The 24,114-nt window shown below is 34.5% G+C and overlaps 1 protein-coding gene and 1 pseudogene across 1 annotated transcript; one reads left to right on the top strand and one right to left on the bottom strand.

Moving 5' to 3' along the window:
* Positions 1 to 1,971: 1,971 nt before the first annotated feature.
* LOC134235285 (putative nuclease HARBI1) lies at positions 1,972 to 5,178 on the top strand (annotated as a pseudogene).
* A 2,004-nt stretch (positions 5,179 to 7,182) lies between these two features.
* On the bottom strand, positions 7,183 to 24,025 carry LOC134235294 (apoptotic chromatin condensation inducer in the nucleus-like). The gene is made up of 21 exons (XM_062717415.1): positions 23,856 to 24,025; positions 19,024 to 19,063; positions 18,801 to 18,820; positions 18,579 to 18,672; positions 18,298 to 18,470; positions 17,814 to 17,939; positions 16,397 to 17,579; positions 15,947 to 16,052; positions 15,463 to 15,616; positions 15,011 to 15,072; positions 14,631 to 14,697; positions 11,994 to 12,042; positions 11,411 to 11,568; positions 11,064 to 11,198; positions 10,535 to 10,718; positions 9,926 to 10,167; positions 9,497 to 9,604; positions 8,131 to 8,434; positions 7,920 to 8,023; positions 7,637 to 7,729; positions 7,183 to 7,494 (listed from the first exon to the last, which is right to left on the bottom strand). Exons 1-21 carry the CDS (start codon positions 23,988 to 23,990, stop codon positions 7,312 to 7,314), a joined length of 3,720 nt encoding a protein of 1,239 aa, XP_062573399.1. The 5' UTR covers positions 23,991 to 24,025; the 3' UTR covers positions 7,183 to 7,311.
* Between the last annotated feature and the right edge of the window lie 89 nt (positions 24,026 to 24,114).

Genomic DNA, 24,114 nt, shown 5'->3' with positions numbered 1-24,114 from the left:
AGGACGAGAAAAGAAGCCATTGCCATCATACCACAACTGTAGAAGGAGTAGCGTTTTAAAGGAATTTCACAGATATTTCTATTTTTAGTAACAATGGCAACACTATTCATCAAAATCAAAAACCGATGCACTATTTTATATATCTTAGTGTAGTCTACTTGTTTGCCAACTTATATTGCAATCAGACCAAAACTGTAGGAGGAGTAATGTTTTAAAGGAATTTCACATGAAATTCTTTTTTTAGTAACCATGGCAACACCGTTCATTGAAATCAAAATCCGATGCATTATTCTATGTATCTTAGTGTAGACTACTTGTGTGCCAAGTTATACTGAAATCAGACCGAAACTGTAGGAGGAGTAAATTTTTAAAGGAATTTCACAGAAAATTCTATTTTTAGTAACAATGACAACACCGTTCAACGAAATCAAAAACCGATGCACTATTTTATGTATCTTAGTGTAGTCTACTTGTGTGCCATGTTATATTGAAATCAGATCAAAATTGTAGGAGGAGTAGTGTTTTAAAGGAATTTCACAGAAAATTCTATTATTAGTTACCATGGCAACAACGTTCATCGAAATCAAAAACCGATGCACTATTTAATGTACCTTAGTGTAGTCTACTTGTGTGCCAAGTTATATTGAAATCAGATCAAAATTATAGGAGGAGTAGCGTTTTAAAGGAATTTCACAGAAAATTCTATTTTTAGTAACCATGGCAACACCTTTCATTGAAATCAAAATCCGATGCACTATTTTATGTATCTTTGTGTAGTCTACTTGTATGCCAAGTTATATTAAAATCAGACCAAAACTGTAGGAGGAGTAGCGTTTTGAAAAATTGTTTACAGACAGACGGACGGACGACGGACACCTTACTATCGCATAAGCTCTTCACCGCCACCAAAAGTAGTTGAGTATAAATCTCAGGCTCAACTCTGACAAAATTCTCAAACCCATAATCTCAGCCTCAAGTCACCGCCACCAAATATTTGAGTACATACTCAAGTCAAAAATTTGATTACGTACTCAAATTATTTGAGCTAGATCTTGACCTTTCTCAAGTAAATACTCAAGCAATACAAATGGCTGCTCACAGACGACATAAACGGCGCAGCCGGCGACAAATGCGACATATTCGTCGAATTTCAAAAGAGTAATTAATACGAGACCGAATGAATCCATTAGAGGTAAATTCTGAGGATAAGATTTTTGATAGGTATAGGTTTAGAACACCAAATATCCTATATATTTTGGACAAAATCAGTCCAGCAATTACGCATAATACAACGAAGAACAGCGCCTTACCTCCAGTCCTGCAGATTCTCACCTGCCTGAGGTTCCTAGCAACGGGGGCGTTTCACAGACTGGTCGGGGACAGCATTGGAGTGTCTGAAACAACTACCGGAAGATGTTGTCGATCAGTCTGTGATGCTATAGTTCATTTGCTGGGAAGATTGTATCACCTTCCCTGAGGATAACCGTGCCAGAGAAACAAAACAACAATTTTTGAAAATAGCAGGTGAAAAAACCGCATCTACCCAATGAAATCAAATTATCAATGTCCTTTTCATTATTCGTCTGCATTGTACTTTCGGTTTTGTTTTTCAAAGAAAGACAACTCCAATGAGCAGACAACTCGTACAAGTTTACTTCCTAGGCTTGCCTGTTATGTGTTCGTACTCTTTAGATTGCATGACAAGTCAAATAATAAGAAATATCTACTCAAATAACTTTAAAATAAGTTTTTTTTTTCATATGGACGGCACAGATTTTTATGGTTTGAAAACATTCAACATGTAGGCCTAAGAGATACTTATAGAACTACACAAACTGTTACGGTTTAGTTTCATTTATGTGTCAGAAGAAAAAATATATACCTTTTTATTTATTTTTTTAAAATCCGAGAAAAAAAATGAATTAGACTAATCACGCATGCTTTGATTTAATTTGATCTTTTCTTTTATGATTTCCAAACGTTTTAGGGTGTGTTGATGGCACATTTATTAGAATTATTGCCCCTGATGACAACGAACCTGATTATGTCAATCGTAAATGTTTCCATTCGTTGAACGTACAGGTATATTTTTGCGATGTATAAAAAAAAATGTCCACTGATTTAAGACTTTTTTTATACCCCCCGCAAACGAAGTTTAGGGGGGGGGGGTTATATTGGAATCACCATGTCCGTCTGTCTGTCTGTCTGTAGACGAGATTTTGTCCGGACCATTGGAAGGATTTGTCTGAAAATTTGTACAAATATTATTCATATGAAGTTGTGCACCTGATATTTTCATCTTGATTCGATTATTATTTTGAATTTTACAGGTGTTTTTTCATTTTTATTTTGTGGTTTTGTCCGGACCGTTTCTCAGAAACTATTGCAAGGATTAATCTGAAAATTTGTACACTTATTATTCACCATATGAAGGTGTGCAATTGGAATTTTCAACTCTTTTTGTTCATTTTTGTGCATTTTACAGGTTTTATTTTTTATTTTAATTGACTTGTTCATTCTGGACTCATGTATAAGGTTTGAGACATAGAATCTATACTATCTGTACAAAAATACTACAGCTTAAAACTACTCATATAAACTTAAAAAAAAGAAACATCATCAATTGTTATAAACAGTTTTTACATTGCACAGAAGATAATGTAATTTTATTTATCTCTTGGGAATAATGACTGGACATGCATCCAGTTAAAGATAAATAAATGAGTTTGGTGTGGGAAGTTGAACATTAAGGCATCTCAATATCAACCATGTGTAATCTCTTGGGAATCAGGCACAAGAATTAAAGGTCTCTCTTGTCTTATTCTCTTAATTGTAATTTATTGTCTGTCAAAGCACTTCATACCTGGATGACCAGCTCTTTATTTTCAAATGAATTTTCAACAATCAGTTTGCAGAGTGACATAACACATAATTGCAATATATTTTTTAATGCAGAAATAAAAAAAAAATAAAAAATAATGTTACAATGGAATTACAATGTATAAGTATTGATGTTTCATTTGGTTGCACCTTTGTTTCATTCATTAAGAAACATGATGAGCAATTATATTTCACTGAAAATTTTTGTAAGTTAATTGTGAACACCTCTAGTTCCATAAAGTATTTTTGAATTGGCACCTTCTCTGAAAAACCCAGCGGGGAGTATTTGTCCCTATTGGACAGTTCTAGTTTAGAGTAAGAATTAATCATTCAAGAAAAAAATTGTCCAAATCCTATTTGTTAAATAAAAAGAAGGGGGGTTCAAAGTCGCTTCATCAATCTTATTACTGCAAATTAAAACACTGGGGGATGCCCCCATCAATTCTGTGCATGTTGATGTCAATTAATTTACGCACATATTAAAAATCAAGCAGCCTCAACGTTATCCTTGTATAATTATGTTTCGTTCTATATTAAATTTTTTAAAGGCTGTTTGCGATGCCAATTTCAGAATTACAAGTATTTGTGCGAAATGGCCTGGCAGCGTTCATGACAGCCGAATATGGTACGAATCTGCATTGTGTCAGAAATCTTGAGAATGGTACAGTACTTGTTTTGCAATCACTTTCCTATCATTTCAAGAACACAAAACCAAATTAAATAAATAATTTGCATTTTTTAGAGTGAAATTCTGCATTTCATCTTAATAGGTGAATATAACGGATTTCTACTCGGAGATTCTGGTTATCCGTGTAAAAAGTATCTTATGACACCGTTTCTGAATCCTTCGACTGTCCAACAACAGAGATTCAATGCATCACTTTGTAAAACAAGAGTACTAGTGGAACAAACGTTTGGAATTTTGAAGCGCAGATTTTCGTGCCTACAAGGGGTACTAAGGTATTTGGCATTTGAAAATAAAAAAAAAAGAATAATTTTCAAAACTGAATTGGAGAAATAATCTGTAATTCATTCTATATCAGGACAGACCCACGTCAAGCTACGAGGAACATCGCTACTTGTGCAATATTGCACAACATTGGAATAGACAGGGGTGATATCGTGGATTGTAGACAAGATGAAGTTCAACTGCTTGGTGGAAACGACAATGCATTACATGTAGTTGGTGATGGATTAAACATGCACAATCACATAGTGGATACGTATTTCACTTAAGTTAGATATTTTATTACCTATACAAAACTCGCCAAGGGGTACCTGTGCGAAACGAAATAGAAATAAAACAAACCGAAGCGAAACGAAATCTGCCGAAACGGAACGAAACAAAACTATCAAAATGTCTGCCTAGTGATGTATATATTTCAATGAAGGAACTGCTGAGAGCTGCAAATATGTGCGAGCATACTATGCATGTATACTATTTCAGTATATGTAGTATTTTCTAATTTTTAAGTCTTACTCTCATTTTCAGTCCTTATTCGTCTACATGTACATGGAAAGGGGGGGGGGGGGGGGGTCCATACCCCAAGTGCTTGTGATTATGATAGTTTGGTTTGTTTGCTTTCGGTAGGTTTCGTTTTGATTTCGATTCGTTAGGCCTTGATTACGTTTCGTTTCGGAAGATGTGGCGTTTTAATTGTTTCAGTTCATTTTTATTTCGTTTCATATTTTACAGGTACCCTTCGCCAGATAAGATATAAGATTTCATAACACAGTATTAAATGCTGTTATGCCTTAAAAATAGCTTTAGGCAATAATTAACAGATAAATGTTAACGTATTATGTATAAGTATTTAATTTTACCAGTATTATAGGTTTCAGGTAATTTTTTTTTCTTATATGCAGTCATGTACATTTAATTTTCCAAGAAAATTACACTCATAATTGAAACAATTAACGTTACAATTCATTACCCAGACTTGAATTACTTGTATAAATAATCGAATTTGGATATCGCTCCTCGAACTGACGGACCAAAAACGCCTTCTTAATTTCAATGAACTCCTTTTCTGCCTGTAGTTTCTGCTTTTCAATTATCAATTCCTCAATTTGGAGCTTAATTTTTTTATTATCCAGTTTCACATTTTCCAAATCTTCTTCTTCATACGCATCCTTGATTCCTTTTCTCTTTGGCTTTTTAGAAGAGATTTGATGGCCAGAGGGTTCAGACTTGGGGGTAGCAGATTCAGAGATGGCAGAAGATGTACAGGCGGCAGAAGATGTGCAGGCGGCAGAAGATGTACAGACAGAAGCCGTGCCATTGTCAATTTCTGTTAAATTTATACACAGAATTTTAAATTTTTGTGAAATAAGAAGGTTGAGCAAAATTTGAAATAGAAAGCTTCATCTTATTTTTGTTTGTGCCATCAGTTGTGTCTGTGTCTATTCCATCCGGCAGTCCGCATATCTGTGGTCGCCCTTCAATTAAAAGATTAAAAGAATTTGCGAATAAACTCGTTACTTTAACGTTAGCTGGTTAGAGCGAAACTTTCGTGTTATAACGGGAAACTTTAGCTGTTTAACCAAGACATTTGCATAAGACTCCATTTTCTTGTTTGTAATCTAGTTTATTCAATACAATGAAGATGAAAGGCTATCTTTATCTTGGACCATCACAGACAATAATTTTAAGTTTTCTTGCAATTGAGTGTGTCTTTCCTGTTTCTAAATCTCGTTATAACATGAAAGAAGGATATTATTGCATGTTTCCTACTATCGTTGATGTCCCTGGCATACTGTACTAACTAGACAGTGATTCCTTATATTTCCATTTCATTGTGAAATAAAATTGTAGATTTAGACTTTTAAAATGTAGACATAGATTTAAACAACACGAGGACTCCCATGGCAATTCCAATAGTATTCACCCACTGACGTCACACACAAAGGCAGCCGCTCCAGATTTACATGCATATTTGGCCTCCTTAGCGTCAGAGACAGATGGGCACGAGATTTGCATGCATATTAGGCCTCCTTAGCTCCTGACCTATCGACCTGCCTAATTTACATTCCGGTAGAATTATCAAGAAATCAACTCCGCTAACTTTCAAAGAGATATCACAGAGAAAAAAAATTAGAAATGGAAATATATAGTAATCAGGATGCCCGTCCGTCTGTTACGTCTCTTATATCCGCAACTCCTCTCATACCACGGAGTTAAAATTTGACGAGACTTTCAGAGAATCTTTATTACTTATTGCCAGAGACCAGGCCCCGCCGCCACCAAACTTTAACCGTACTCTGACCAGTAGAGCTATAAACAGAGAGCTAGGTCAATGCAACATGGACAATTTAAAAGAAAACCAAGCTCTGAATTCATCTTAATGGACTGTCCTGAATCGTTTTTTTTTTCTTCCAAAAACCATAAACAAAACCGTATGTCCATCATTTCGAGCAATAAACACTGTACAGAAATAAAAATTGATCCCAAATGAATTCCTAATATTGACAGCTATACAAATTTTCAGGTCTTTAATGCTTTGGTCATGGGGACATATTATGTTTTTATGCCCATCAATTAAATCTCCTTTAAAATATAAACAAAAGATATTGATTTTATCAACTGATATCATCCTAACTGAATACCTATATTTATCCTCAATGGTAACCTTGATATGTTTACTGTCACATTTTAAAGGGGTATATTTAATAATTAATTCTTATGAATTTCAATTTTTAAAAATCCTGACTTTTTTCCAAATATCATTGATTCCTTTGAATTTCTCGCCTCCTGTGTACACAATGCCTTGCCATTATCTCCTGAATTCCAGTCAGATACTTGTTAACTATAAATGTTATAACGGAAGCCTTTTATGGCATATGTAACATTGATCTTTTTAACACTTGACCTAAATCCTGTGTGAAAGAAATTCCAACAAAGCATTAAAATAATTTCCAGCATTCATGGTTGTCCATAACTTATCAGGGATTTCAGAATAACCTACTTGTAAAAGTAATTGAAATCAATACTAACATTGATATTTGCATCCATCTTTTAAAGACTTTAATCACAATTAATTAATTCTGTCCCCAGAATAACACTTTGTTAATTGGGAGTGGGAGGGCAAGGATTTAGTTAAATGTCAAAAGAAACTGAAGTTCTTCAAAAACAATACAAGTTTTTTTTTTAATAACTTTCGTTTTTCTTCATATATTTTTTTTCTGATGAAGAAATTATTTACTAACTTTCAATTCAGTGATCATCCAATACACTCAGACTGAATTCATTCACCAATAATGTCAAACCTCAACTACTAAATTCAAAATACATATAACACCTGACAAATTAAAATGAATTTATTTATCAAAATGTCTAGTATGATGTCTGTCAACAGTTGATTCACTAGCCCAACAAAAATTAATGGAGACGTAACAAAATAAAATGATCTAATAAAGCCAGATTTAAAATATTCATCTTCTTCTTCCCCTTTCCCTGCTCCGGTCATCGCTTCTGCTGCGTTTTCTGGCCCCCCTGTCCCTGCTGCGGCTAACGCTGCGATTTCTGGGGGGTCTGTCTCGACTCCGACTTCTGGTTCTGATTCCCCCTCTCCGACGGTCATCATCCCCTCGCCATGGACTTCTCTCCCACCTTTCCTGCAAAATTTATACAAAGACCAAATAAGCTAGGAATAATTACACTTCGGTCTACCTAAAAAAAAAAAAAAAAAAAAAAAAAACTTTGCAAAATATATGTATCTGTTGGAGTTGGACTAAAATTTATTTTTTAAATCTTTACTTGTAATCTCTTAGCTGCATTTTCCTCTCTCTCTTTCCACATTTTCTCTTGTTCTTCCTTTTCTTCTTGTCTTTTCTTCTCCCGAAGTGATGCCTACAAAATGTCAAATTTTTCATCTAGTGAAAAAAACAGTTTTTAGATTTTCAGTATGAACACTTACCTGTCAAATTGCATACTTTTAATTAACAATCATTCAAAATTAATAGTACATGTTTACAACAGATTGCAAAAAATATATACATGTATCAAACACACTATGTAAATCTTTGTAATCTAACGTTACCTGTTCCTCTGATAAAGGTATCCAATAAATACATGGAGTGGTTTTGGTCTTCTTAAACAAATCATCCAGGAGCTTTGCTGGGGGCTCATCTTCAACTTTCTGGTCTACAACACAGATCAAACAAATTGAAACAGTCACTTAAAAGAAAAGATAATTACTTTTGGTGGCTTTATTAACAGTCAATACACTGAACATCTTTTTAATTAATCACCTCGTCGGTCTCTCCTACTGTCTTGTTCCCCACTCCGACCTCGGCCCCTCTTGGGTGACCTTGACCTACTTCTCCCTCGGCGAGGTGGCCCCTCCTCTCTTTCCTGTGACTGTCTGATTTTGTGGCGGTCCCACTCCCTCATTGGTGGTGTCCGGCGCCTCTTTTTCTCCTCCTCTTCCTTCTTCCTGGCCTCCCGCCTTGCCTCCCTCTCCGCTCTTTCTTTTTCCTCCCTCTCCTTTCTAGTGTCCTGCTTGACCTCTTTGGTTATTACAATGGGTTTGTCTGCATTTTGGAATCTTTCCAGCTGAAAAAATATCAGTGATGTTTAATTTTCCAAAACGTTTTAATTAAAACTCTACTACTTTTTATCAAAGCTACCTCTGGACATGGATATATTAAACTTAGAGGGACCAAGGAAAAAACTTCTCGACATCCATGATTTGAAACACAGGAAAAAAGAGCTATTTGTGACTTCAAACTTGTTTAGATACCGTAAATCTGGAAATTTTTACTGTAGATAAATTTTTAGCAAATTTGCGCGTGCATTGCATTCGCAAAAATATTTTTCTTAAAAATAAATCAACATGTGAAGAATTTTTTTTTCTGAGGACTACAAATTAATTACCCGTGCGTGTAAATTGCCCTCATTATATGCAATATCGTCCGATGATTTAACAAGCACTGTGGCGCGTATGCCCCTCTTTAATTATTTTCATCAATTAATTTGCCAATAAAGAGAGAACTGTCATTTTATCTAACCGTGTATCAACACGGGCGATAACTCAAACTCTGTGCGTTTACCAGAAAGTTCCAAATGTAAACGCGGCGTGTAAATTTAAGGTGAGAAAAAAAGAAACGTTGAGAAAATAATATATTTTTTCTTCATTTGAATTATACTTTAGGTCAAAAGGCATAAACAACCTCTAAAATGTTTGTTATAATTGATTTAAAAATTATTTTCAGTGCAAATCCTTTTGCATTTTTATAAAAATTGTTTCGGAGCGATTTTGCAATATGCTGCCACGTTGTGAATAAACTGGGCATATTATTTGAAACATAACCTGATCTGAAAATCTTCAGTGATTTTAATTTTAAGCACCAGTGACAATTCGCAAAAATTTGAAGCGTAAAAATTAATCAACAGCTTTTTGACCCAATTTCGCAAAAATAAATCGACGTAAAAATTTCCAGATTTATGGTATATCCATGGTATCCAGATATCTGATATACTGAAATTTAATTGTAATTGGATGCAAAATTTGTTGCTTACAAAATCTGTGCCATTTTTACACATGACTGTCCTGATGCAAAGTCTAGAGTGCAATAAAATTTATCAAGTGCAATTACAGAATTGTTAAATAAGTACCTCCTCCTGAGAAGCATATTCCACTCTGAGAACTTTGGGATTTGATGATGGCCATTGGGTTCCATGCAGGGCTTTTCTTGTTGCTGTTGCCTCCTCTTCCTTTTCATACTGTTTGTAAAATTGTTTATTAAACTAATTTTATGTTTTACCCAAAATTCCAATTTAACAAATTACAGAATAAATATTGTATAAAATCTAATTTTATTGGATTTCAAATTTCACACCCAAAAAATGATCATGTGACATCACAAATAACATTATCAGTGTTTCTATGTAAACTTTAATAGATAATCCTCTTTGGGGAGTATTTGTTTATATAAAGATTTGTGCAAAACTTGATTCTCATTAAATTAAGTACACAAACTGTCATTCATTTCACTAAACCCTACAATCCAAAGTATTTACTGAACACATGAATAGACAACTTACTGTTACAATACAGTGGGATTTGATGTTATCAATCCAGAAGCCATCCTCCACCAAGTTTCCGGTTCTCTTCAGTAACTCCTTTAACTGGTTGAGGGTGAAGGGTCGCACCAGGTTCCTGATGTGAACCACATTGGACACTGGTTTTCTGGGAGGAGATGGCGACCTTCTGGCTGCTGTCGGTTCATCTGGTTCTATCAGTGGTTGAGGTCGACTGATCTGTCGGATGATTTTTGGTTCTGTTTCTATCAAATTGTAGAAAGCCACATAGAATGAGATATTTCTTTTATATGTAAACATAAATGTATATAATAACATTTTGTTTATTTTAAACTAATTTGTCCTAATAATTGCCCCTACACCTGCAGGCACCCCAAAGTGATTTACAATATAAAACAATAACAGCTCCCTCCCAAGCACCCCCCTAGTTGCTAACTTTTCAAATTCATTTTTCATTTTATCTAAAATTATTCCCCCAGGTAACCCCCTTCTTTTTTTAGGCACATATGTAATAAATTTACAGCTTGTTGATTCAATAACCACAATGTATTCTCAATTTTCCAAGCAATTTATGCACTTATGGGGCAAAATGGTAATGCTATTCCCCCTTACTTTTCTCTGGTGAAGACTCCTCTTTTTTCTCCACTTTCCTGGCTGGCTCCTCCTGGTCACCTGTGCCCTCCCCTTGCTCCTCATCCTCACTGTCCGACTCCTTGTCCTTGTCATCCTCATCCACGACCTCGCCCTCTGACCTATCATCTCCGTCATCACCTTTCTCCTCATCTTCACGCACAACCTAGTGGATCAACATCAAACAATAAAAACAAAGGATTTAGAATTTTTGGACAATTTAACCTTACTTATAGTGTGGCCACATTTCCTGCCTTATACAGTAAAATGGCTGATTAAACACCTGGAAAATCCTTTTCCACTGTTTCCTTTCCTTTTTACTATTTTTCATGTTCTTTATACTGTCTTTTCTGACTTTCTGTCTATTCTAACACAAAAATTTGTCTCCCACTCTCTGTCTGATTAGACAGGTTTCACTGTAATAAGCAATGTTCCATGGATGCAAAGAATTGAGATAAACTGAACTAGCTTTAAGCTTTTAAGCTCACAGAACTTGGTTTGCTTAACTTACAATTGTTCTTTGAATCTTGACCTCCTGTGGATTTTCCTCGGGTTCATTTTCTTGATCCGAGATCTTCTCATCTGGAAGATCCAGATCCAGGACTGGCTCAGATATAGGGCTGGATTTGATGTCTGGAATCAGCTCCTGGAAAAATTACAATTTTAATTTTGAATTCAAGTGATTAACATTTACTCTTGGACTTTTTAAAACAGATTTACATGAAATTTTTATCCATATGGTAGTAGTGTATATTTTTTAACTTAATTGTTGTTATATCTTACTGAAATTAAGTTTTTGAAATTCCAATTAAAAAAATTAATGTAAACTGCAAAACAATAGTATAAAGAAGGGTGTACCTTGAGTGACTCCGTACTGAACTCTATACTTGACAGTCTTTTATTCTTGGCCTGGGGGGTAGTGGTGGTGCTGCTACTTGACCGGGCCGATCCCCATTTCCTCTTCCTGACCGGCTTCTCCTGGGGTTCCTCAGGCTTCTTCTGGGTCTTGTCCTCGGCTAAAAAGGACAGTGAAATGACTGTGTAGGAGTTATGAAGGCATCAGGATGAAAATCTGGATGATACACATACAAGTACTACAAACCAACTATTATTTGTCATTTTTTATTCCCGTTTCCTCAATTTGAAATCAATCAGCAGCAATTTATTTTCGTGGCTGAGGAAACATTCTCTACAAGTATATTACAAAATCAAGAGTTTCGCAAGTTCAAGAATATTTCTCGCATGTGAATAAAATTTGGTTTATAGTATTTCAGTGTCTCCTAAAGGGTAATATTTTGTTCCTTTTTTGAGATCTTTCATCAAAAAGTAAAAGCAAAGCTGAAACTTTTATTTAGTCACCTCTTATCATATAAGAAGCTATTGATAACTTTTTAAAAAAATTTTGAAAGTTCATTGATAAAAAGAAATTATGTGCAAAAACCTGATGAGGAAACTGTTTGTTGTTCACTCTTTTTGTCTGTTTTCTCTTCCTGTGAAATATAATGAAGTAAAATCCAACATTAAATCAATACGACCAAAAGAGATTTTTCTGCCAAACTTCACTTTTTTAAAAACTCACATTTTCCAAAATAATTCTTTGCACATTATTTAAATTGCCTAAATTCAAATAATTCAAAATTTATATACTTTGCATTACTGTGTTGATGTTTGATTTTTAAAATTTTCTTTAATATTACACTTTATTTCTAATTTATCATGTTTCTTTAAATTAGGCTTGTGGTGGCCCCACCAGTCATGCATCAGTGCACACTGTGCAAGCATGACTGATCATGACCTGGCCTGCTGCAACAAAAAAACATCACATGATTACTGAAGCAAAAATACCGCCAATACTTGAGTGCTGCACTACGACTTCTGACCTATGACCTCAGTTAAGGGGTGATGCCAAAACAAACTAGTATTTCCTGCGTCTGATGCTATCTAGTCTACGAGCAATAGGGATGAACGAGAGAAGGGACGTTATATCGGTGGATTCCCCCAAAATAAATTACGATAGTGTCCTGGCTTTGAATTTCTGTTAGAGGAAGTGAGGTAGTGGGTCAAGTAACATAAATGTCCCATATTTCACTGCATACACTTGAAGGACAATCCAACGAAGACAGGGTCACAATACGCAGTGTCCCAAATGAATTGTCACAGTGTCCATAGTTGTTAATAACTATGAACAATCCAACGATGATATTTGCCATCAACTTTGAACAATCCAACGATGATAGTTAATATCAACTACAAATAATTCCAACGATGAGACCGATTCATCCTCAAAAGAAGTGGAGTCAACAGTGAAAATTCCAATCCTTAGTGTGGTAGAAGTCCAAAAAAGGTGACAAAAGGTCCATAGTTGTTAATAACTATGAACAATCCAACAATGATGAATAATCCAACGAAGAGACTGATTCATCCATAAAAGAAGTGGAGTCAACCTTGGAAATTCCAGTCCTTGGTCTGGTAGAAGTCCCCAAAAGGTCAATAAGGGTCCATAGTTGTTAATAACTATGAACAATCCAGCGATGAGATTTCTGTGATCTATAAGATGGGCCAGCAACAAACATCACTTAATCTATCCAATCCGTGGTGTAGGATAGTAACAAAGGGTGGCCCATAGTTGTTAATAACTATGAACAATCCATGAACGATGAGATTTCAGTGATCCTTAGGATAGGCCAGCAACAGAGATCACTTAGTTTATCCAGTCCATGGTGTAGTATAGGAAACAAAGGATCTATGTTGTTTCGTGTGGTGATCCAGTGTGGGGTAGGTCACAAAATAAAATGACAAAAGGTCCATAGTTGTTAATAACTATGAACAATCCAACAATAATATCTCTTTTGATGTTTGTGGTGTTATGATCCAACAGCAGATCCAAAATTTGTTGTTGGTTGCTAATTTGTGACTTGTACTTTGTTTAGGTGTTAACGAGGCAGTCAAATATACAGATAATATCGTATTGTTGTGTTTACAACTGATTTATCAAATGAGGGTCGACAGCAAAACACTTCTTGGAATAGATTATTTTTATAATTCTACAATGTTGGTCTCTGAATGAAGAAACGCTTCCAGAATAAACGAAGATATTGGAAAGCATTTGCTATACGCAGAATAAATGTCATAATTTCTGTTCTGTAACATATTTGTGGTTCTTTTAATCCCTCAATAAGATTTACACACACATTCAAGTTGGTAGGATATGGATATCTCAAAGCATTATTCAATAATGGACTGCAAGGAACTGGAAAAACTTCCAAAGTCACCAGTTTCATATTCATCGTATCATTTATTCCTCAATTAAAAAACAGCGCAGTCTTCTATGCAATTTCCCCAGACAAAGTGTCAATATTTATTCTGCCCATTGTATGAATCGCTGTTTTATTCAATCCTTCAACTTTTTAAGAACAGGCTCCTGGTTGCATCATAGCTTAAACAGTTCACATAGTTCAAACATAGAAGTTACATTCTAACAATAGCAGCAACTTCTGCAGTTCTTGTTCACCAGTATACATTACGATGGTGTAGCCAGGCAACCGATTACGATGTTGCCATGTGGCTTATGACGTTGCCAGAATTACATGGCAATTGGTTCGGAAGGCCGGGGCACAGGGCATGGGGTGGCTGTCTAACCCTACTAGGGATTTCTTAGCAGACGGCAGCACAGAGCACTGGGTCATCCACATGTCCGTCTTCTCTCAACGTACTATGCAGTATAAAATCTTACATCTCAGAAAAATTGTACAAAAAAGGAGCATTTTCCCTTCAAAAATATTATTAGCATAAGAATCTTTATACATATGTATGTGGCAACACTTCATTAAAAGTATACATGAGTAATAGAGAAAAAAATGAAATTTAAAAAAATCTAAAAGGAAAGCTTGAAAAAATTAATATGAAATCTATCATTTTCTCACTGAAATCTCCTCCATAAATAGAAAAAAAAATCTTTTTCCCCACTTTGAGCTTTTCTGATTTTAATAAACGAGGTCATAAATGATAAATATTTACAGTAGACCCTATAGCTCCTTTTCTGTAGGATGCTAGGACAAGTTATGGTGGTAACACATACCTTGTCTGTGGTAGACGACATGGCATCTGATGGAATTTCCCCTTCTTCCACCTCCATTGATGTATCTCTGTAAAAAAAAAAAAAAAAAAGCATTCTAATGACAGTATTCGTCTTTTCTATTTTAAGTTGATGACAAATTAAGTGTTAATAAGTTGTAGTGGTAGTTAAAGGTCATGTCAACGGAGAAAATTTACACTCTAAAAAAAACGGAATAACCTAGGACATATTATTAGCAACTTCAAATGTCAGTATTTGTCCACAAGGAGAAAACAAAACTTTGGGTATGTACATATTTTTTTCTTACTAAGGTAAAACATTAAGAAAAAATAAGCAGGTCTAGTACATTATATATGACTGTTTGGCAAAAAAAATGTCCTTACCCTGTCTGGGAGTCGGACTTGTCTTTTCCTTGTTTATCCTTTGATGGCTGTTCTTTTAAGGTCTACAATAGAAAAAGTTTAAACAGTCTAAATGAAAATCTCTCAATAGTTCAACTATGCATTCTTTGTTAAGCCAAATTTGATCTTGAAAAATTTTAAAACATTTGAATAGCTAGTGTTTATTTTATCATACAAGCAAAAATAATTGGTGCAATAGCAATTTTCTTAATGATACCTCTAATTTAAAATATTCTCTATAAAACAACCATATATTTTGCATCACTTAAAAAAGCTTCTAAATAATATAATTTTTTCTACGATATTCAATATTTGCTATCAAACAACCAGGGTATTTTGCATACATATTTTTTTATGATGCCTAAGACTAGAGTGTTTTGCATCACATATTTACTGGATGATGCCTAAATCTAATAAGATCACTATAACCTTACCTTAACCACTGACACAGTGCTGCCGGGCTGCACAGGAGATGTAGACCGAGACCTGCTCCGGAACTTCTTGGGTGACCTTGACCTAGATCTATCAGACTCCGACGACCTTGATGATGACCTTGAGGAAGAACTGGAAGAAGATCCTGATCTAGCACTTGAAGAAAACAAAAGCAGTTTTTTTTAAACAAAATAAATTAGACTTTTTTTCTGAAAATATCTTAATACCATAGAGACCATACAAGTGGTAATGTATGCGAGATGAAATTTTAGTGATTTGTCTTTAAAAATCAGTATTTAATTTTTAAAAAAAAAGTAATTTTAGCAATTTTACTGTGCATAGACATAGAAGGATATCAGTAACCTGTAATGTTGAAGAAATAGTTAGCAATGTTTAAAGCAATCTCAATACACTTACTAAAAATGCAAATTGATTCAACGCGCAAGTTTTTGCTTATACAGTATTTGTCTGTTTAAGTACATTTACCTTGATCTTTTCTTCTGCTTTCTCTTTGGATCTTCCTCCTCCTCAGTGTCTGAACCAGATGATGAAGAGGAAGAGGACTTCTTCCTAGATCTTCCTTCCCTCTTTTCTGAAATTGAAATAAACAAAAATTGCAGAGCTTACTCTTTTCTCAAAATCACACACATTAAACAGCAGAGTTCTGAATTTCACTGGGTATATCTTGGTGGAATCATTATTTTTAATAACAAAGAGGACTGTGAAGATAATTCCTGTCAATTTTGGACAAAATGTGTGATTATTGCACATCTTTATTCTTTTTAATATCAGTTAGAGGATGGATAAAAGACTTAGGAGTTACTTATTTTAATCATAATTTCTAACAGTGGGAGATGGAAAATGAATAGGCATTTCAACCTCAGCCCCCTCCCCCCTCCAACAGAATAGTCCTTAATACATCATAAGATTTTTTACCTTTGCTTTTCTCAGCTTGCTTTTTCTCTTCTTTCTCCTTGGTCTCTTTCTCACCCTTATCTTTTTCTAATTTTTCAGTTTTCTTTCTGGCATCCTCCTTTTCTTTTGCTTCTATTTCAGCCTTTTCTTTTGCTGTCTCATCTGCTTTCTTTTTTGCTTCCTGTTCTGCCTTTTCCTTTACCTCTTTGTTTGCCTTTTCCTTAGCCTCCTTTTCAGCCTTCTCCTTGGCCTCTTTTTCAGCTTTTTCCTTAGTCTCCTTTTCAGCTTTTTCCTTAGCCTCCTTTTCAGCTTTTTTCTTAGCCTCATTCTCAGCCTTTTCCTTGGCCTCTTTCTCAGCCTTTTCCTTAGCCTCTTTTTCAGCTTTTATCTTAGCCTCTTTCTCAGCTTTTTCTTTAGCTTCTTTCTCAGCCTTTTCTTTAGCCTCTTTTTCAGCTTTTCTTTTAGCCTCTTTTTCAGCTTTTTCCTTCGCCTCCTTTTCAGCTTTTTCCTTCACCTCCTTTTCAGCCTTTTCTTTTGCTTCCTTTTCAGCCTTTTCTTTTGCTTCCCTGTCAGCTTTTTTCTTTGCTTCTCTTTCTGCTTTTTCTTTAGCCTCTTTTTCAGCTTTTTCCTTAGCTTCCTTTTCAGCTTTTTCCTTGGCCTCCTCTTCAGCCTTTTCTTTGGCTTCCCTTTCAGCTTTTTTCTTTGCTTCTCTTTCTGCTTTTTCTTTAGCTTCTTTTTCAGCCTTTTCCTTAGCCTCTTTTTCTGCTTTTTCCTTAGCCTTTCTATCAGCTTTTTCTTTTGCCTCCCTTTCTGCTTTTTCCTTAGCCTCTTCTTCAGCCTTTTCTTTAGCTTCTTTTTCTGCCTTCTCCTTAGCCTCTTTTTCTGCCTTCTCCTTAGCCTCTTTTTCTGCCTTTCTCTTTTCCTCTTTTTCTTTTTGAAGCCTCTCTTTTTCTTCCCTTTCAGCCTTTTTCTTTTCTTCCCTTTCCTTTGCTTCTCTTTCTGCTTTCTTCTTGGCCTCTTTTTCTGCTCTCTCCTTAGCCTCTTTTTCTTTAGCCTCTTTTTCAGCTTTTTCTTTAGCCTCTTTTTCAGCCTTTTCTTTGGCCTCTTTTTCAGCCTTTTCTTTAGCCTCTTTTTCAGATTTATCAGTTTCTAATTTTTTTTCTTCTTCTGCCTTTCTCTTTTCTTCTTTCTCTTTTTGTTGTTCCTAGAACCATAATATAAGAAACATTTAATTAAGATCTAAAATGTACACTGTATATGCACACTTGTTCTATAATAGGCAGATTTTTTTTTAAATTTAGTGGTACATGTATTTATGAAAGATTATTTGAACTAATCCTAATACCAAATTCCTGAATATAAAACTTTTCTTATTTGGACTCTTTTGCCTACTATTTCTTTTAATAAAGCTTGATCTCGTTAAGAGTTCTATAAATACCTCTGCCGCTGCCACTTCCTGGGTCGAGTCCCGGGAGTCTCGGGAAGTCTTCCTCCAGCGTTTACTCCGGGAACTTCTAGAGGACTCCGGACTTTCCTCCACAGCCTGACTAACTTTTGGAGTTGTCTGTAAGGCAAAATACAAATTTCTCATTTCATTTCCAAAAGATTCAAGTAGTATCTCAATATACATTGAAATTTTTTTTATCAATGCTAAAGAGGATAAGAGAGAAACTGAGTAGTTACTGGATTTCCTGAGATTTCCAAATGAAAATAAAAATTCACAATGTATAAGAACAGAGAAAACTGTCTTATCTAACTTCTGTGCAATCAGTTTCATTGTGAATTTTGACATTCACTTTAATTTCCATTTTACTAATATTCAGTTTTATTGGTCTGCGCAATCCAACACTCTGTCTATTCCTTCACAAAATTGTCTTCCTGCAAGTTAATACATAGGACAGTTTTACTGTAATATGTAGCACCTTTTCTTTGACATCTCCACCATTGGATGATTCACCCTTCGTAGACTCAGGAAAGCTTAGTTTGGTAGGTGTCTTTGTTGGACTCGGCTCACCAAAACTCTTGGATGGACTTTTCTTGGTTGGACTGGACTCGGACTCATCCTGTGAGTTTCCGGACTCTTGACTGTCTTCCTCTGAAAACAATCCAAAAATCTCACATATACATTTAGAACATTTTGCATGCTGTTATGGCAATACAAACTTTTTAACAGTTTCAAGCATTACAATATTCATCTCCATACCTGAAAATCTTTTCTTCTGTTCCACAATTAGTTCCCTTTGTTTAGCTAAATATTGCTTGATGAAGTCATTTTCTATTGCTGCACCTTCCTGGATCTTTTAAAGACAACCAAATACTCCATATTAAAAACTGGCTCTTAAACTTGCAATCTATACTTTCAGTAGTATATGTATAAAAAGTAGAAGTTTTTTTTAAAAAGAAACATTGAGAATAGAAATGTTACCTTCTGATTTGGCACTTCATCTATAAACACAAAACAAAATAAAATAATTTAATAGTGAAATATGACATAAATATACTAATTAGAAATACTCATCTTCTTATGATTCGTTTATTTGATTGATTATGGGTAATACTGAAAATAAATAAGAAAACTCATTCTGTGGTAAAAATCTAGCACTTAAAAAGAGAGAATTTTGTAAATTTTGTAAATAAATCTTTCTTACCAGTTGTTTCTGCATTCTGTAGTTTCTCGAATTGATAGTGCTGAAAAATATACATGTAAAATACAATAACAATCACACTTTATAATGCTTCAAGACTACTAAAAATTGGATTTCCATAAAGTTGGATATTTACACTGAAATATATGTACTAATTCAGAATAACTTGTTCTTGGGCTTGATTTGTTCTAGTTGGGCCAAAATAAAATTATAGTTTGTTTGGAATTGCCGCCCGCCTCATTAAAATACCCCCCGCTCAAAAAATTTTATTGGCAAAATATTAACAATAATTTTTTTTTTTATCGTTTTATCGTCTTACATTGTTTAGTACAAGTTAGTTCGTTCATCGAAATAGCTTTTTAAAGTCGGGTTTGAGCTCACATTAATTTAACAACTCGGGTCAATAAAACGCTTTCTTCATAGTATTTATGATATTATCAATTATAGGTGGCGATTTGACAAAATAAAAGCCGCCAAGATGTCAGACCATGTTGGAAACATTCAAGCGTTGTGTTGAAGAGCAGAACATTTATGCATCTCTATAAAAATAAAAGGTGAATAAAAAATTAAACGGAATGATACATCGATACCTGGAAATAGCTATTGTAATAGATTGCACATTGAACTTGATAAGTTAAGTCCGTCATGTTGAAAAAAAAATGATCGTTCAGTTCCCACTTAAAAAATTACATGGATCAGAAACGTTTTATCTCAAATACTAAAGGAAAAATGTTGTCTGTCAGTATGACAAGTCTTTGAAACGTAATGTTAAAACTGAGGCACGGTGAAAACTCGACAACGTACCAAGCACCCCTCCCGGTTTTCCACAAAACATCCCAACTATTCCTAAGAAATTTTGTGTGGTTCAAACTGTTTGCAAGCGTTTTCTTAACAAAGGGGTAAATTTCAAAGAGAAATACTACGAAATAGACTGATAAAATTATTGTTTAATAAAGATTTCTCAAAATAAACTAGAAGTTTGATGCTGAATTTTTTTTTTCAAAATCGGACCAAATACTATTAATAAAATAAAAGAAAGGATAATAAATGGAAATTACCACTGTTCATTAAGATTTTATTTTTTATCATTTAGATTCAATTTGTAAAAAAAAAAAAATAAAATCCCTCCCTCCCTCCTGGGTCTGAAAACCCCCAGGAGGCAATTCCAAACAAACATTTTTTTAAGGATGGCCTTAGAATAATCTAACTGTGTCTCGGTACAAGCCCTCACCACAGTTAGAATATGTCCCATATACTTGCAATGTAGCAAATCGGAGCGGATCCGCTCCGAAACGATTTTGAAGAATATAAAAGGATTTGCATTGGAAATAACTACCAAATTAATCAAAACACACCTTTTTAAGATTGCTTTTGCCTTTTATCCCAAAAAATAATCCATATAAATACAAAAATCCTATTAATTTCCTCAATGTTTTTCTCTCGCTTCAAATTTACCTGCCATGTTTACATTCGGAACTTTCTAGATTGTGCGTAGTAAATCACTGAGTACGAGTTATCGCCCATGTCTGTTTTGCTACATTACGAATACACGGAACGAATTCTATCGTTAAACCGGGTCCGTAGGATAATATCATTTTAACGATAGAACGTTCTATCTAGATTTGTTCTAATGCATGTGATGATTCATGCAACTTTTCTCAAGCATTTCTTAATTTGTACAAAATCCTATGCTACTTTCACACGCCTGCTAATCGATCAATTGCACAACCAGCAGTTGTGTATAACAATCAAAAGAGATCGATTTCCGGTTGTGCAATTGATGCGAATAATTCCAGTACACAGGTAGTAAATGGACCCGATTCAGGCAATAATTGATATCTTTATTAGAATATAAGAATGTGATTCCATGAGCAATTTATTTTTCTTTAATTTTACACTCTCATAAAATGCAGTGATTGTCGATTAGCGACGATATTTGTTTTGAAGCAAGGGCTGGTAGAGCGAAAACGCTGATTGAAAATAATGTTCGCTGACTAAAATTCGTTTTAATCTCAACTAACCTTGAAAATTCAATGTCTACCATGAGTATGCTACAAGTGCATCCTATCCACCAAACCTGGGACTTCGATATGTGTATAATTTGACAAATATTCGTAGAAAATAACATTGCTTATGCATGCGATCATTCAGTTGTGAAAGAGATCTCGGGTTATGCATGAGATGAAGGATAAAAAGTTAAGAAAGTATTACACAATCTCCATAATTCACCTCTTATACTATTTTATTTTGGGTAATTATAAAATTTTAAATATTGGCTATAATATGAAGACGTTGCAGTGGCAGATCCAGCAATTTTTGAAAAAAAAAGGGTGGGGGGGGGGGGGTGTCCAACACTCATGCATATAGGCACTTCAAACCTGGCAACACTGAGTTTTCAACAGTTCTATGGGGGACTTTGACAAGCCAAAAACAAACAAACAAACAAATAAAACAAAAACACAAACAAGCAAGCAGTAGATATACATGTAGCTATAATTCGCTGGGATCTTCCATTGGTTTCAAAGTGAAACATTGTATAGGACGTGTTGGTAGTCCACCCAGGGCTCGGATTGTGACGGTATTTGGAGGAAAGCATATTAAACGAGGGAACTCTATTTATAGCGATCAGAAAGGACAGAGATTGAACAACATGTACAGTGTACTGAGTATTTATTTTATTCGAAATATTTTTTTTATTCAAAGAATTTATTTTATTCAAAATATTAGACGTAATAAAATATCCATGTTACATAACTCTCTCTCTCACTCTCTCTCTCTCTGCAAAAATAAAGGGGAGGATCCAACCCCAGGAACCGCCAATGATGTTCAGTCCTTTTTGTTTTGTTTTTCAGCAGCAGCGGCCGATCTCTATTATAGGGAAATGAAACGTTACTTTTCATCAGTTCTATAAAATAATCTTAATTTTAAAAAATTGCTTTAAACTGAGCGTTTATTGTTGTTGTTTCAATTTCATTGTCATTTCTAATTGGATAATTAATAATATATGGTTATATAGAAAGAGTTTGTACAATAGGTACTCCCAAACCAGGGAGTGTTCAAGATATGAAAGGAAATCGTCATGATTTTCCAGATAATAATGAAGTGGTAAAAGTTGCAAGGTGAATAAAAAGTTTTTCAACAACACTGTAGCAAAAATTGTTTTGAATGTGCTACAGATGTGACAAAAAAGATTTTTCTTACATTTTTTCCATCATACTACGCGCCTTGAGTAGCCTATTCTGCAGAAACCATGGGTATTATCACGTGTCAGGCAAAGATCCTTGCAGGGTTTCAGCATGTGGTTCAAAGGTCTACATCTTCATTCATACATTCTTATCATTTTTGACTTTTTTTATTGATTCATTGATGACATTGATGCTTTTGAAAATAAGAAAGTAATAGTAATTTTTGAAATTATAAACTTTGCGGCCGATTTAATGCTTTGCATCAATTTTATTTGGATTTTTTAATAGTGGTATTTTTTATTGAACGATTATTTTTTGTTTTTTGACGATTTTTCCCCTATGGTATACATGATGAATAAATGTAATAAATATAATTTGTGAGAAAAAACAGTGTCCAACAAGTTCGGGGGTAGAATATCGGAGGGGGGGGGGGTGTCCTGTCCACCAGCACCTGTAATGTGATGTTGTCATCTTGATCCTTTCCATCTTTTATCCAAATAAAATTGATGTAGAGCATCAAATCGGCCGCAAAGTTTATACATGTTATTTCAAAAATTACCAGTACTAGTACTAGAATTATAGCTATATCTATTATATCTATGTATATCTACTGCTTGCTTGTTTGTGTTTTTGTTTTATTTGTTTGTTTGTTTGTTTTTGGCTTGTCAAAGTCCCCCATAGAACTGTTGAATTGTTGCCAGGTTTGAAGTGCCTATATGCATGCACACCCCCCCCACCCTTTTTTTTCAGAAATTGCTGGATCTGCCACTGCAACGTCTTCATATTATAGCCAATATTTAAAATTTTATAATTACCAAAAATAAAATAGTATAAGAGGTGAATTATGGAGATTGTGTAATACTTTCGTAACTTTTTATCCTTCATCTCATGCATAACCCGAGATCTCTTTCACAACTGAATGATCGCATGCATAAGCAATGTTATTTTCTACGAATATTTGTCAAATTATACACATATCGAAGTCCCAATTTTGGTGGATAGGATGCACTTGTAGCATACTCATGGTAGACATTGAATTTTCAAGGTTAGTTGAGATTAAAACAATTTTACTTTTCAATTGCGTTTTCGCTCTACCATTGCTTCAAAACAAATATCGTCCAATTACAATCACTGCATTTTATGAGAGTGTAAAATTAAAGAAAAATAAATTGCTCATGGAATCACATTCTTATATTTTAATAAAAATATCAATTATTGCCCATGTGTGTACTGGAATTTTTTTGCACAACAAATCACCCATACACAACTGCTGGTTGTGCAATTGATCGATTAGCAGGCGTGTTTCATTTCATCCCTTGCATATTTATTACTGTAATACTAGTAATGTCAGAATGGATAAGATGATCATGTGTTTCATTCATGATAAAATTTGATGTTGTCATTTTATATCAATACCACTTGAATATTCAACAATCCAATTCAACAAAATGAAATAACATCTTAATTACCCGTATGCCTTTTTTAAACACAGCCACAAACTGACTTGTCGATCCTAACAAATTACATTAAGGGCATTTTGTTAAATTTTCAATTCCATGAAGGGACAAAATGCATACAGATCGCACACGTTTTGCTGTGACAATGTATACAAACCCATTTTTACTCTTAAGAGTCTTATAATACACGCACCGCTTTAAGTCTTTCAATCAGTTCTTTCTTTGTTCCATTCTTGGGAAGCTTATTTTTGTCACATTCCTTTTTAAGATCAACAACTCTGAGTTCATGAAGCGGTTTTCCTCCAACGGTAAAATTGTCGTCCTCCATGTTTATTCCAAGCTTCCTCCGACAGTTACCGATAGTGCTTCGGGCTTTTCGTAAAATATGTAAAAACAATTCTGAAATGAATTCTAACTGCAGTTTGAATTATTTTTTAATATACATTAGATTA

The sequence above is a fragment of the Saccostrea cucullata genome, unplaced genomic scaffold (genome assembly GCF_032062105.1).
Source record: "Saccostrea cucullata isolate Sc308-1 unplaced genomic scaffold, CSIRO_AGI_Scuc_v1 ctg634, whole genome shotgun sequence".
Taxonomy (NCBI): domain Eukaryota; kingdom Metazoa; phylum Mollusca; class Bivalvia; order Ostreida; family Ostreidae; genus Saccostrea; species Saccostrea cuccullata.
The sequence above is the reverse complement of the archived record's forward strand: the minus strand, read 5'-3'. Positions and strand labels throughout refer to the sequence as shown.

Coding starts and splice junctions, on each gene's coding strand:
- LOC134235294 (XM_062717415.1), bottom strand. CDS start 23,990: ATGGAGGACGACAATTTTACCGTTGGAGGAAAACCGCTTCATGAACTC. Junction 17,580..17,813: donor AGGAAGTGGCAGCGGCAGAG/GTATTTATAGAA, acceptor TTATGGTTCTAG/GAACAACAAAAAGAGAAAGA. Junction 9,605..9,925: donor AATCCCACTGTATTGTAACA/GTAAGTTGTCTA, acceptor TTTTACAAACAG/TATGAAAAGGAAGAGGAGGC.